At 44.4% G+C, this 16,230-nt stretch overlaps 1 protein-coding gene across 1 annotated transcript in view; it reads left to right on the forward strand.

The window, feature by feature from the left end:
- bsna (bassoon presynaptic cytomatrix protein a) overlaps window positions 1-16,230 on the forward strand; it is a gene marked incomplete at its 5' end in the record, with an annotated part of 141,644 nt that overhangs the window by 113,895 nt on the left and 11,519 nt on the right. Inside the window, 6 exons of the mRNA XM_084553666.1 lie at window positions 1,448-6,811; window positions 7,578-7,619; window positions 8,177-8,347; window positions 8,828-9,084; window positions 10,430-11,366; window positions 13,706-16,214. Coding sequence (XP_084409792.1) covers window positions 1,448-6,811; window positions 7,578-7,619; window positions 8,177-8,347; window positions 8,828-9,084; window positions 10,430-11,366; window positions 13,706-16,214 — 9,280 coding nt within the window. The remainder of the gene's footprint in view (window positions 1-1,447; window positions 6,812-7,577; window positions 7,620-8,176; window positions 8,348-8,827; window positions 9,085-10,429; window positions 11,367-13,705; window positions 16,215-16,230) is intronic.

The following is a 16,230-nucleotide window of genomic DNA, read 5'->3' on the forward strand; positions in this document are numbered from 1 at the left end:
GCTTGTATTTCTTGTATTAAATGTCTCCTGATATACAAATGCCCCTATTATTTTGTGAACTATATTTCTATTCAGATGATCACACAGACCAGCCTGGATTGCTAATAACACTGTATAAAAAGATGGTTATTTTATATCACTTTTGAAATAAGTGGAACCCCATAAGTGGAACCAGTTAGTTTCCCCTTAGGTGGATGTCCATGGCTTTTTGGAAAGAATGTCATTCACTCCTTCCCTCCAACAGTATGCCTATGCTGCAAGTGGCAGCCAGGCATTCATTGATTACCCTGAGGAGAGACGGAGAGTAGAAGCAGAGGAGAGAATGTGAAAAATAGTGTATTTTCTTACTGTTCAGATATAGCAAAAGTTTATCATTAAACCTCCAAGGCCCAGAGCTCAAGAAAGGGTGTTTCGGTCCTTTTCTCATTTGGGCAGCTGCTAGGAAATTACAGTATAGAGACCTCAAAGTACAGTCTCTGAAGAATTGTCAATCATTTTATAGAAAAGATTTCCATAATTTCTATCTATTCTGTATTCTTTCGTCCATCCCCACTTTCATTCACCAGGTTAGTCCCTTTGAGATTTTGATTTGGCATGTTATTACCAGTCATCTGAGACAGAGCCATTGATGAATGAGTTTTGCGTAGTTTTTAAGTTTCACTCACATTAACCTTTGAATCTTACTTTGAGCTCATTATCAAAACTCCAACATTTTTTCACACCTAAACAGAAAACTCAAACAGTTGACTAACCTCTATCCATCAATGGCTCAAAGAATGTTAACAAACCTAACAACTATAATCACTATGATAACTGCATAATAATGTGATTTGTCTTGATGCTGTAAATGTATTAGTTCATAAATCAGATCAGTTTTAAAATAAAGTTAAAATTTTCTTTTTTTAATTATGCTTTATCTAACCTCTACCACACGTACATTAACTGCCTGTGACTGTGTAGTGTTGTTCCAAATAATTCCACGAACCCTGTGTGTATGAATATGACCTCTTACTTGTTCTCCATGAATTCAGTCCTCTCACTATTTATTTTTTCTTGCAGTTTAACACATTTGTATGAGATTAATTATATGCATTCAATTTTAGCCCACTTACTATTTATATGAATCAAAATCAAATGGTATATTGTGCTGTTTAGATCTGTTGAATTCCATTGTATTAAATTATATATATATGAGTGTATATATATATATATATATATACACACATAACAGTTGACATCAAAAATTGGCCCCTTGGGCCTTTCCTGTTTTCTCAAAAATTATATATTAAGTCTTATTTCAGAATCTGAATGGGTTTGTGGGCTTAAATTGTATGCAGATTTATATGATTAACCTGGATCTGTATATTCTCACACTTGGCATAAATGAAGATTTAAATTAATTAACCTAAGTCTAATGTATTTTATTTCTCTCTTCTTCTCTCTGTAGGATACAAAAAACAACAGCACCCATGACTTGTCACGCAGTCCTCAGAGCCTCAGCGACACAGGCTACTCCTCTGATGGCATCTCCAGCTCCCACAGTGAAATTACAGGTCTAATCCAAGAAGAGGAGATGAAGCTAAGTGAGAGGGGAATCAGTGGGCGAGGATCCCCACCAAGCCCTTCTGAAATTACCAAGCTAGAGAGCTCCATGAGGCCACTGCTGGAGAAGAGCTTCTCTGAAGAGAAAGCAGACAGAAGAGGAAGGAAGCACAGAGAAAGAGACTTGGATGACAGAGGGAAACAGCGCCCACGTTCTCTGTCAATCCCTCCAGATGCTTACGACTCTGATGAGGAACTAGAGGACATCCTGGAAGAGGAAGAAGATGGAGGTGACTGGGAGGATAAACGAAAAGAAGGTAAGGAGGAGAAGAAGGACAAGAAAAAGAAGGAAAAGGAGGCTGAGCCCACAGAAATGACTGATGAAGAGTTCATGAGGAGACAAATAATGGAGATGAGTGCTGATGAAGACAATGAAGAAGAGGAGGAGATGGAGGAAGATGACGATGAGGAAGATGAAGGATATGGATACCAGAAACCCAAGAAAAGCCACCATAAGCACACCATCTCTGACTCAGGAAAAGAGAAGAGACGCCTTCAGCACCACTCCAGCAGTTTTGAGGAGGAAACCAAGAGCTCTGCTGATGTTTATAAAGGCTCCTTGGAAGAGGGTGAGGAAGATGTGATGGCATCACAAGGAGGCCTGAGGCGCTTTAAAACCATTGAACTTAATAACACCAATAGCTACAGCAGAGACATGGAGCTGGGCAATGAAAATGACTTGAGTCTTGACCGGGAACCAGAGCTAGAGATGGAAAGCCTGACAGGATCTCCTGAGGAACGTTCTCGCGGTGATTACTCCTCAACTCTGCCACCCACTTCATCCTCATATGGCTCAGGGCAGTCTCCTACTTCAATCTCATCAATGGAGGAAGACAGTGACAGTAGCCCCAGTAGGAGACAAAGACTGGAAGAGGCAAAGCAGCAGAGGAAAGCACGCCACCGCTCTCACGGACCTCTTCTTCCCACCATTGAAGACTCTTCAGAAGAGGACGAACTGAGAGAGGAAGAGGAACTTCTGAGAGAGCAGGAGAAGATGAGAGAGGTGGAACAACAAAGAATAAGAAGCACAGCACGAAAGACCAAGAGAGATAAGGAGGAGCTGAGGGCTCAAAGACGCAGAGAAAGGTCCAAGACACCACCAAGTAATCTCTCACCAATTGAAGATGCTTCTCCAACTGAAGAGCTAAGACAAGCAGCAGAAATGGAAGAGCTCCATCGTTCCTCTGCTTCTGAATATTCCCCTCAAAGTCTGGACTCAGAGGCTGAAGGATATGAATCCAAACTCTACAAGTCAGGCAGTGAGTATAACCTGCCTACCTTTATGTCTCTTTACTCACCAGTAGAGAAATCCTCAACTACAACGACCACTGTAGCACCATCTTCAACTTCTAAGCCATTGAAGAGCGCTGAAGAGGTTTATGAGGAGATGATGAGGAAGGCAGAGATGCTTCAAAAACAACAAAAACAACAGCAGCAACAACAGCAACATGGAAGACATGGGCAGTACTATGATGAAGACATTAATGGACAAGCTTATGATGATGAATATGAATACGAACAAGATAACACAGGATACGACAATGAGGCAGCAGAGACAGAAAAAGATATTTATGAAGAAATCCGACAAACATCTCAGAACATCACCAAGATGCAGCAGGCCACAGATGAGCAAGTAGAGATTGAGATTGAGAGCTCTTACCCAGACAAACAGCTCTTAGACACAGGCTCAGCCTTTGCTAAGCTTCTGGAGCAAAGTAATGCTCTTCTGACTCCAGGAACAAGCCCCACTCAGATCTCAGCCCCTGTCTCCTTTGCTGAGACTGGAGGACGTATCCCAGATGTCAGAGTAACTCAGCACTTTTCTGCAAAAGATGGACACAAAGACAGGATCAAAAGCCAAGCAGGAAAAAATGGAATAACTCCAACAGTAGCTGCCACCACAATTGCAGCTTATGGAGTTTATGCCAGAGATGCAGTAACTATTTCTCAGACTGGTTCAAGCCACACTATGACGTCTACTCAATCTGACATATGTCGCAGACACACAGGAAGCCCTGCCACATCCTCAGCTACAGTGTCAAGTGTATGCAGCAAGATTGCAGAGATTACCCAGGCCTACAGTCAAAGAGAGGTGATCACCAGAAGGGTGGGAGAGACCAGGGGTGTCCAAGTGCGAGACAGCTCAACATCCTCTACTGAAAGAATCATAGAGCCACGTTCTCCCAAATATACTACTTACTACAGGAGCACCAGTCCTCCACTTTCTCCATCGCCACCACCACAAAGTCCAACTCGTTCTCCTTCAAGAAGGGCTACAGCAGAGTTTTCTACACAGACTTTCAGTTCAGCATTGCGAATGGAGTCAGCTGGCTCTGGGCCTACATCTCCAGTGATGGCTCAGGGAACCCAAACAGCCCATCGATCAGTTTCTCCACGGCTCTATCGACAGCAGTCTTCCCAGGATGCCCCTTACTCACCACCGTCAAGCCCAGCTAGGCCAATGACAGTCAACACAGCTACTTCCCCCCTGTCTTCACCTACCCGATTTAGCCGGCAATCAACATTTGACACTTACTCGCCATGTGGTAGCCCTCCTGACACACCACCTTACCAACATTCTCCTACACACAGCTTCTATCGAACACAAAGAGTGGAGAAGGTAAATGTGGGAACAAGTATGGTTACTACAGCCAGCATGTACACCAGAGGATCCATGTCAATGGATAATATCTCCCTGTGTAGAATTTCTACAGTCCCCGGCACTTCTAGAGTGGAACAAGGCCATATGATTCATGGTGGAAGTGTTGTAGACCTCAGAACACTTCCATCCAAACCAGCCCCTATCATCATGACTGACCAGGGAATGGACCTCACCTCCTTAGCTACAGAGAGCCGAAAATACCATGGTGGATCAGAGGGTAGCAGACATTCAACAATTGTACAACCGCTAATTATGAACTTGAACACCCAGGAGATCACCACACCAACCACTGTGAGTGTCACTGTGGCTGCTTCTATGTTCATGACTCAGCCCAAACAGCCAGCAGTATATGGGGATCCTCATCAAAACCGAATGGATCTAGGTCAGGGCATGGGGTCAGCTGTGTGCCTTTCCCAGACCAAACCACCGATTTCACCTCCAGCTGACCCAACAATACCAAAAATTGATGCCAAGCTGGAAGACCTCAGCATCCAACAAAGGGAGCTACAGAAACAACAGGAGAAGCTGCAGAAGCAGCAAGAGCTCCTTGAACAACAGTTACAGCAGCACCATCAGATGCAACATCAGCAGCAACAAGTATCTGCTTTGACCAGGTACAATCTCACTGGCCAGATCGCACCTTTACTGAAAAAAGACTTGCTTGTCAGCCAGACTAGCACTGCTTCAGCCGTGGTTAGTGCTGTGTCACCAGTCATTAACCCAGAACTTTATGGTACTGGTCCTGTTGAATTAAAAGGGAAGCCCAGTCCTCCTGGTTTTATGTCAGGGGGCAAATCACCACATAGCATGGTAGTACAGGTGGATGGAGGGCCAGAACCGACCAGGGCAGTGACTCAGCTAGTGAAGGTAGAAGAAGGACAGGATGCTGTAGATCTGACAGGAGGCCAAATTAAACCTGACAACCAACCAGCCTGCTGTGATGTTGTTTACCGACTTCCATTCGGTGGAAGCTGTGTTGGTGGTTCTGAGAAAGAGGGCATAAGGCCTCCATCTGCCCCACCTCTCACCTATGAATCTGACCAAGAAAGACAACCTGAAAGGTATCATGAGTATCCAATGGATGAACGTAAGGCTTACACATTACCGTTTCCTGGCAGGCTCCAGCCTTCAATGTCTGATACAAACCTTGCTGATGCTGAATTACAGTCCTACCATTCTAAAATGGAACCACATCTCCAAGCCTCAGGAGAACTTGCCATGGATTTAACTGCTATGAAACAGAGCTATGGAGGATTTATAGGGATGCAATATGGTTCCTATACAGATTTACGCCATGGAGGAGACATTGCAGCTCAAACACTGCCTATAAGGAGATATAATTCCTTGTCCAACATCAGTTCAGATTATGGCTATTCTGCTCGTGACATTGCTAACTTCCAGGAAGCTAACTTGGCTCAGTACAGTGCTACAACTGCAAGGGAAATTAGCCGGATGTGTGCAGCACTGAATTCCATAGATCGATATAGCAGCAACCCAGACTTGATGCAATTTGGCAGTTTGGGAAGAGGCACTGGTCCTGGAGCTTCCAGACTCGCAGGTCTTGGCATGAGACAGAACCTCCTTTTTGGACTAGATGGAAAACCAATCTCTCACAGTCAAGCACTAACTAACCTTATCAATGCCAGGCAGGCGAGTCTGAGAGCCATGTACCCTGCTGCTATCAGGTCTTCCGATGGGATGATCTATTCCACCATTCAGACCCCCATTGCTTCTACACTTCCTATCACAACCCAACCTGCCTCTGTTCTTCGCCCACTACTGAGAGGTGTCTACAGGCCATACCCCTCTGCCAACATGACACCAGTACCCCTATCGAGTCTCACCAGATTACCAATGAGCCCCAGAATGGCCATATCTGGACAAACACCAGTTCGTTACCCAGCACCAGGCCTTCTCCAGACAACATCAGCCACTGCCACTGCTGCAACAACTTCAGCACCAGTTGGGGCTCCTGTGTCTGTTTCCATGACAACGTCAGGCCTAACAGCCCAAGATGAACCAGTTTACCTCGGCAAAGGTGCTACATTGACCTCTACATCAGCAGGGGTCAGCTCAGTACCAGGAACAATTGTCATACCAACTGATCCACAGCAACAGCCAATAAACCTGTCCCAGGCACACCTGAACAGTCAACAACAGCAACAAGCGGCAACTGCTCAGCAGTCGCAACAACCTCCTCCTGCAGCGCATGCCTATCCACCCTCAGGTCCGTCACACACCCATGGCTACTCCCAACCTCTTGGCCCATCTGGCCCAACTGGCGGCTTACCCATTGCAGGTGGTCTTCCTCCTTTTCCTCCACCAGGTGCCATACATAAGGAAGGTGAAACAGAGGCAGAGAGGCTGCACCGACAGCAGGAGCAGCTTCTGCAGATGGAAAGGGAACGCGTGGAGCTGGAGAAACTCCGGCAACTGCGCCTACATGAGGAACTGGAACGAGAACGGATAGAGCTGAAAATGCACAGGGAGAAAGAGCAGATTCTTGTACAGAGAGAATTACAGGAGCTGCAGAACATCAAGGAACAGGTAGAGGGAGAAACAGGAGGTGGATAGTTTGATTGTTGGTGTCTTGTTTGATGTTTGTGGTTATTATTATTATTTTGCATTAGGTATTTGTTTTTTGTGGTGGTGTTATTTGTAATATACTTTCTATTGGTATCTTTTTATATTGTTAAATTGCTTATGATTAGTGTTCAATTATATGGATTGTCTCTGCAAGATGCATTATTCCCACAAACAATCCAAAGACTTGCAGATTATATACAGTATATGCATGTTTTTTAATGCATGCCTCCTATCAGTTCTTCAAAAAAGTAGCCTACAAAATGTACCCATAGAAGATAATGTTAGAATTCTGTTATTAGAAAAAAAAAAAAAAATTGTTTACTATTTATTTTTTTTAGAATTGAAAGAAAGGTTTGCATGCTTTATTTAATTGGCATTCCCTGTCTGTGATAAGTGCATGAATTTGCTTGTAGTATGTATATGTGAAATACGGGAATATGTGCAGTGAAAAATATGATGCTCAAATGTTGTTTGTAGAGTTGTCTTCATGTTTCATTGGTTGGTCGTTTTTATATTCAGAAAATAAGGGAAAGCGGTTTCATGTTCAATTTGTTGGTCTGATATACTGTGTATGTATACTAAAGAAAAAAAGATTCAGTTGTGTTGTAAAAAGTTAACATTCAAGAGCAAGTGAGCAATTTTAATATGTTGCTCTGCACTTCTAAAATATTTGTGTAGATATTTAACAGTTAAAAGCTAACATGACAATTTTCTTCTTTTTTAATAGAACAAGCAGTTGAAAATCTTTCAAGTTAAGTCTGTTAAACAGGTGTGGAAGCCTTCCTAATGAGAATGTACTAGAAATGGAATGTTTAATATGCATCTCATAACCTACAGTATATGCAAAAATCCTAACTCCTTATCTGCACCAGCTTGTCATTTTAGCAACAAAGAAAATGCTTTAAATATTTTCTTATGAGCATTATATGACTGGTAAAATCAATTACCAGTACGCACTGCACTTCATTTATGTTGCACTTCCATTCTCGGCTTTTGCAAATATACACAAGTTTGACTAACTTGGAACCATTTTCAGAACTAATCCATCAGCACAAGAATAACTCCATGCCGCATTCAGTTTCAGGAATTTTGTAATTTGGTTTGCATTTTTGATCATCTTGTATAAAAAAAACATCAACAACAGTGTCCTTTTCTATCACTTTTCTCTGTTTCTCAAATTTCTTTTCTCATCACGTTCTTTTTCATCCTTTTTTTCTGTTTCAACATTTCTCCTCCTCCCTTCTTCTCCTCACACTTCTGTCCTCTCTCTGTGGTTTTCCCCATGTGTGCTTCTTTCTACTGCACGTTCCACCAACACTCTTTCAGGTTTTACAGCAGCAGCAGCATGAGCGTGAGAAACAACTTGTCCTCCAGCGGGAGCAGCTGGCCCAGCAGAAGTCTCAGCTAGACCAGATCCAGTCTTTACAACAGCAGCTCCAGCAGCAGCTTGAAGAGCAGAAGAGACAGAAGACAGCTGCTGTAGGTCAGAGCATGCAGGTGAGTGGAGAACACTCGTACATGAAAGATTCAAGATTCAAGATGTTCATTGTCATTTGCACAGTAAAAACAGCAGTTTAGACGATACAATGAAATTCTTACTTTGCAAGTCTCCCATACTAACAACACTAAATAAATAAAAGATATAGAAAACTTAAAATAATATATACCCAAAAACAAGATGCAAGCGAAATCTGTCAAATTAAACGCTAAAAAGCCAGAGTTTAATAAATTACTTAAAAGGCAAGTATTAGAAACTCTCACTTGTACATTTTTGGCTTGTTATTTTATCAATTTCCTTTTTTTCTCTGAAAAAGCACTTATGATATCAGATAAAATATTGCATTATACATTTTTTTCTTCCCTTTATCCACTTCTGTTGTCAACATTTATTGCGCCAAAATCAGGTGTAATTGCATTGTCTTGCATTTCAGTCGAATATGTGACTGGCAAGGTAGTATAACAACTTTCTTTTTACAGCTGGATATGAACGGACAGCCGCTCCACCCCTACGTAGACCCTCAGATGGGCTCCCGTTCCCTCCGCAACTCCTCATCAGAGATTTGCCTGAGGAGCCAGGAGGAGCAAATGGAGACCAGGAGCAACATGCGGAAACACAGCTCCATGACCCGTTTGACCAGGGACAGCTTGGACGGAGATGGCGTGGTGTTCTACGGCTCCCCCCGGAGAATTGTAGATAGCTGTGTGCAGACTGATGACGAAGACGGGGAGGAGAGGTAACGTTGAGTGCGTGTGAAGTAAGTGAGTGGACAGATGTGTGCGTGTGTTTTTAGAGCATGTAGGAGACGGGGGTATAAATGTAGGTATGTGTGTGTGGTTACCATGGTAGTCTTTTTAATTACTTTTCTGAAATTTAAAATCAGTACTTGACATAATGTGAGATTTAGATGCAGGATTTATGAACAATTCAAAAATACATTCACACAGAATAAGGATGTCATATTTCTGAGAGTTTGGAAGAAAAACAGCATTCTACAAGACCATAATATCTGACATAACATACACTGTTTGCAAAAGTTAAAACAAGGACATGTTTTATTTTATACATGCTGCCTGTAATGTTCGTGTTCATAAAGTTTCTCATTTCCCTGGCCAATATAAATCCAGCTGTTTTACCACATTATTATGCTAAAACCTGCTTTTGCACTGTTTTACCCTCACTACTAGGGGTCGCGTTAACCGAATATTTTCCGTCACTGACCGTTTTTTTAAAAATGTGACGGAAAAATCTGAAAGCCATCCGTCATTTTGACAGATTGCAATTCACACCCCTCACCACTTGGTGGCGAGTGACCTTATTAGTCGCGTTAACCGAATATTTTCTGTCACTGACCGTTTTATTTAAAATGTGACGGAAAAATCTGAAGGCCATCCGTCATTTTGACAGATTGCAATTCACACCCCTGACCACTTGGTGGCAAGTGACCTTATTAATTGGCTCTTGTCTCACATCGCCATTTACGCAATCGCGGAACTTTTGTCGGTGCACGATTTCCTGGTACACCGATTACACTGATGCACACGTCAGAGCTCGGCTAACCCATATGGGCTAACCATGGACCGTAGACATATATACAATATATATGTATATATGTCTATGTCTATGCGGCTAACGGCTACCAAAACGGAATTTGCATACCACCGAAGCACTTCAACCCTATGGTACCGTCTAAGAACTGTTTACGCTAGCAGTTCCGTTCCTAGTACGGACAAGACGTGTCGACAGCATTGACTGTCGGCAGCCGAAACTTCTTTTTTTTTTGTTACCATTTAAAGTCAATGCTGTTCTGAAAAAAGTACTTAAAGTTAATGAAACTTTAATAAAAATTAAATGCTATTGAATATGTCATTATTATCATTTTAAAAAAATTAAAGTGATGGGTAAAAATAGATTATGACGGGATTTTTATGACCTTGTCAGTCAAAATGACCGACAACGAAAAAGTCTAGCGCAACCTCTGCTCACTACATGTTAATTACAGAACAAACAAACCAACTTACTGTGCCTCACTATTTAAAAAAATTCATGAATAACTGTTATCATTTTCTTTCTCATCCCAGGTACATGATGCGCCATCGCACCAGGAGACGTGGTCGCAGCGTTGACTGCTCTGTCCAGACAGACGACGACGAGGACAAGGCTGAGACTGAGCATCCGGTCCGCCGAAGACGTTCCCGTTTCTCCAGGCACTCAGAGTCCACTGCAGCTGGCAGCAGCTCCGCCGCTACATCCACCGCAGCCACTGACACCAAAACTGACACCCCCAAGATGGTTTCCTCCAGTATTGCCATCCAGACCATCAGGGAAATGTCTTGCCAGACAGAAGTGGAGCACCTAGGAAGAGTCTCCCCAGCAATTCATGTGACAGTACCCGACCCCAATAAAGTAGAGATTGTGCACTACATATCGGGACCTGAGCGTACCCAAAAAGGACAATCTCTAGCATGCCAGACTGACCCAGAAGCCCAGTCACAGGGTGTTGTAGCTCCCCAGCTTAGTGTACCAACCACAGTCAGTCCATATTCTTCCTCTACCAGTGCCGGAACTCACCAGTCTGGTTCTGCCGACCTTCTAACCCAGCAGCGCCAGCAGCAGCACATTGCAGCAAATGCAGCCAAGATTGATCGACGCCGCCCTGACCCACTCGACATCAACTATCAGCCTCACAACCACCTCCACAACGAGTCAATCTCAAGCATCATCCGGCAGCAGCAGACAGCCCCAAAATCTCCACAAGTGCTCTACTCTCCTGTCTCACCAGTGTCCCCTCACCGCCTGCTGGAGACTTCACTGTCAAGTGAGAGACTGAACAAAGCCCATGTCACACCTCAGCAGAAGTCCTACACAGCCGAATCTCCCCAGAGGCACCCCTCTGTACCCCGACCCATCAAGAGTACCCAGAGGTCCATGTCAGACCCCAAGTCGCTCAGCCCCACAACAGACGAGCACACCAAGGCCAGGTTGTCCCTGTATCAACAACAAGCACTCCAGAGTCAGGTAAAGTCATTCAAACCACATGTACTTCACTAAAAATACAGTCAGAATCAATAAAAATGATGGGAAACATGATGGGTACATGACCCAAAACATTGGTGACTTTTTACAGTCTTGAACAGGGCCCAGGTATTGCAAATCCATACATTATCTTCCAGCTAGACAGTAGTTACGTAGTTGTTTGTGTTGTACGGTCAAAACTTAGAAAGGCATTAATACTAACTGGTCGTTCTACGTTGCCCCCGTTTTTATTTTGTGAGTTCTATGAATGTTTTTTGTGGATGCCACAATGACTAAATCCCTTTGTTACTGACGTTTCAGATGCTTGTTTTGTTTTCTGCATCGTTTACACCTCCCCCGTTTAAAAGAAGCGACACCTACTCTTAGAAAACAATAGCTGCCATGTAAAGTGGAATCCACTATTGAGCCTTTATTCTAGAAACCCTGTGATGAACAGTTTTCCCACAAACCACCTCAACATGGGTGAACTAGGCAAAGAGTAAATGTTTTTGCATGTTACTTGATATGTTACTAGTTACGATTACTAGACTTAGGATAAAACCAATATTTGTATCATTGCATAATTAATATCTCTGTTGGATTGTGATTTGGGAATCCAAAAACACTTCTCTGAATATGGTGCAAGACACTATACATCATCAACAACACGTAATGTGCATCATCCTTATGTAGGGTATATTATAATGAACTTCTTAAGACCAATTGAAATCGAAATCATATCAATGGCTAGAAAAAGAATACATTTAAGAAAAATGCTTAGTGATGAAAATGAGTCTGTAGTCTTTTCACTGTATAATACCTGTTTACATTCAAAGCCTCCAGTGTTGATGTAAGATGTAACTGTCTTTCAATTTTAGTCACCTGATTGAAAAAATGGAGGTGGAATCCATTTCCACACTGTTGACATTGTCAAATCCCCTAAGTGTTTGTACCATTAAGGAAGATAAAGGGAACAATGCAGTGCACTATGAGTGTGCCTGTGAACTGACTTAATACAGTTTTTACATCCTTTGTACAGTGGCCCCCCTTCCTCATTAATATTTAGTCATAACAGTACAGTGTGAATGCTATGATGAATGACCCCTTTGTTATGTATACATCTCCCACACAATACAGTATTTTCTCTCCTTACACTTTGAGGTATTAGTTGGAACGTATTTCTACTACGATTAGGTGATTGATAATAATAGGTCCCTGAGGGGATTTATTTTTATGTTGCCGCCCCCATGCAGATTGACATGATAAACAACACATGATACACTGTGATGTACAAATTACAAATTTACATTGCAGCTATTATATTTGGCAGGAAAAAACAGAGATAGAGAATGTACACACAAGATAAAAAAAAATGACAGTCAACACTAATTCATGTAGCCAGCCTCTTAATCCATCCAGAAAGGAGATTTATTCCAGAAGAATAATTATCATATTACTCTGGGGCTCAGTTTGAGGTGACCCAAGACCCACCGTCTAAATGCAGTAAACATTTAACATTCACCAAATCCAAATTATTATTTTTTTTAGAATATTCAGTATATTTTGCTCAAATGTTTCAGTAACACAAAAATGTAATGGATCAAATCCTTAAAGCAACAACTCTGCAGTTCCCCAAACTATTCAAGTTGATGGCATTAGTTGCCGATTAAACTGCACCACAATGGCTGCGAATTTAATGTTTCTGTACGTCTTCTAACATAAACTCCATTCTTGTTTCCCGTTGTCCTCGTCTCTTTGTCTATGTGTGTCTCCTTTGTCTTCCTTGTATGTCCCTGTTGTTGCATCCTTTCCTTGTTTCTTCTGTTCCTTGACCTTTTCCTCCTTTTGAGTTTTCCTCCTTTCTCTACCTGCTATTCTATTCATCTGTTTTACACATGTTTATCTTCCCATCTCCTTCGACATTCTCCCCATTGTTAACCGTTACCCTCTCTATAAATCCCTCTCTATCCCCTTTCTTTTCCATCCCTTTCTCTTTGCCTGTTCTTTGCATTACTTGCTGCCACTCCTTCTCCACTCCACGTACCTCGTTCTCATCTTTTTATATATATTTCCCATTTTTCTTCAACATTTTCTTTGTTCATGCCTCCCTATCTTTAAACCTGTCTCTTTCCTCAACCATCTGTCCTTTATTTTTGCCTTCCTCCATTTCATATTCTCATTTGGATTCCACAAATCCCTTCACCATGGTATTCATTGGTCATATCCCACACCCAATTCCTTTTTTCCTCTCCAATCCATCTCCATTCTCCTTTGCCCTTCCCATATTGTCTTACTCTCCCACTCCTTCCTCCCTCCCTCTCTTTCTCTCTCTCTCTCTCCAGCTGGCAGCCCTACAGCAGAGCTCACTACTCCGCAAGGTCAAGCGAACCCTGCCCAGCCCTCCTCCAGAGGAGACTGTAACATCAGCTCACCTGCCCATGATGACACCCACCCTCCAACAGGTCTACCTGCCCTCCGTGCCCAGCCTCAAGCCCAGCTCCAGGTCTGGCCTGGCAGCTAAAGCCAGCCTCCTCAAAGACCTCACCCACGAACTGAAGGCCGTTGAGCAAGAGTCCACTAAACTTAGAAAGCAGCAAGCTGAACTGGAGGAGGAAGAGAAAGAAATTGATGCTAAGCTGAGATACCTAGAACTGGGGATTCACCAAAGGAAAGAGACATTGGTCAAGGAGAGGGAGCGAAGGGATATTGCCTACCTAAGGTGTATGGGGGACACTAGGGACTACATGTCTGATAGTGAGTTGAATAATCTACGTTTAGCAGCTGCAGCTGCATCACACGAGACCAATGGGCTACTAACAACTAGACCAAGTACTGCCCCTCTCAGCCAATTTACCAGCGACCTCAACACAGCAGCCCAGTACCCACCCACCTCATCCTTCCTTTCCTGTCAGTACCCCCAGAGCCAACCGGCAGCACCATCTCAGCAGTCGAGTATGCCATACCAGTCTTCAACATTCAACCAGCCTCCTTACCCAACAGTGTCACAGTCACAGGCACTGCCACAGCCCACACCCCTTCAAAGCCATGCCCCACCTCCTGGACCTTCCTACCAGTCTCAAAGTTCCTATCCTTCCCACACCTACCCTCAAACTCAGCCCCCATACCCCCAGACAGACATGGGGTTACCAGCTGCTCCTCAGCCTCAGCCCCAGCCAGGGCATACAGGTTTTGGGCCTGCACCACCCGGTCAGCCCCCATACCCCACCCACAGCTCACCCTATCCTAGCGCTGTGTCCTCCTACCCCAGCCAGACAGCCCCGTACCCTGGGCAGCCCCAGGCTGATATTCTCACAGTTCATCCAGGAAGACCTAGGCAGACGTCGTTAGCCGATCTGGAGCACAAGATGCCCACCAACTATGAGACGATCAGCAACCCTACAGTTGTGGTCACCACCACAGCCCAGGATGCTGTCTATTCCAGTGCAGCCCCACCATATGGTCAGTACACTGGAACAACAACCATGGCGAGCTCCTATGGGCCCTATGGCTCAGCACCAGTGTCCAGCGGCTATGGCGGGTACTCTACAATACCCCCCAGCACTTATGGCCAGTATACTTCAACCTCAGCTAGTTCATATGGCCAGTACACCACAACCACTGCTAATACTTATGGCTACACCACCACCACAGCCAGCTCTTATGGACAGTACACCGCCACAGTTTCCAATGCCTATGGGCACTCTGTAGACAGTCCTTCCACCTATAGCACAGCAGATGGGATGTATGGGGCTCCTGGCTTAGAGCAGAACATCCCAAGGAACTACATGATGATTGATGACGTAAGTGAGCTGACGGCAAAAGACGGGCTGGGCACGACGACAGGGGACATGATACATCATGGCAGCAGCGGGCGTTACCCAGGCGACATCCACGGCCACAGCAGCACCACTGGCAGTACGACGCGTGGGGGAACTGGCAGCTCCCCTTACGGCAGGGCACCCGAGGAGGAAGCAGCGATGCAGGAAGAGCTGTACGACCACCATGGCAGGGGTAAGAGCAGCTACAGGCACGGACCTCTAGGGGGCAGCAGCAGCAGCGTGAGCTCTAGCATGGGTGGGGGATCCCCCTATTACTATGACTACGACTACAAATATGGCAGCCTCCGCTCCGGGGTACAGAAACCTTTGTCATCATCCAGAAGCCTTCTGGCTCCTGCTGTCATGTCCTCCAAGCGCAGCAAGCACAGGAAACTGGGGAGTATGGAGCAAAAAATCTCCAAGTTTTCTCCCATTGAGGAGGCTCGGGATGTGGAGGCAGACCTAGCCTCCTATTCCTCAGTGACAGGTGGGACTTATCCCTCCTCCCACATTCGAGGGCGCCAGCTGATTGAGGATTACGGCTTTAAGAGGACTTCTTACGACGGTGGCAGTGGCATCTCTCATAATAGTCGAAACTATGGTATGATGATGGAGGAGGACGATCGAATTTACTATACCTCCACTGGCCGCTCCCGTTCCACTGGCTACGGCATGGACAAGATCTCATCCAGGGACTACTCTGGGTATCGCAGCCGATCCTATGAGAGGGACGATCGCTCCTATCGATCTGGCTACAGCAGGGGGCGCCACCCAACCCGCCAGTACTCTGAAGAGGAGAGTCCACTGAGTCCCTTGGGGAGGTTCATGGGTTCTGGGCGATCATCGAGCTTAGGTCCTGACCCATATGACAGTCGCAGCAGTAGATATCAATACTATTATGGCCAATATGGTTCCAGCCACTCGCTGCCCGACGTTCAAGACCACATAAAGGACCTTCCCCGGACACATGTCTACAAATCGGATGACACATACATTATCGATGATTATCATTGTGCTGTGTCAGACAGCGAAGGTAATTGTGGGAACTA

This window comes from Chelon labrosus, assembly GCF_963514085.1.
Source record: "Chelon labrosus genome assembly, chromosome: 10".
Classification (NCBI taxonomy): domain Eukaryota; kingdom Metazoa; phylum Chordata; class Actinopteri; order Mugiliformes; family Mugilidae; genus Chelon; species Chelon labrosus.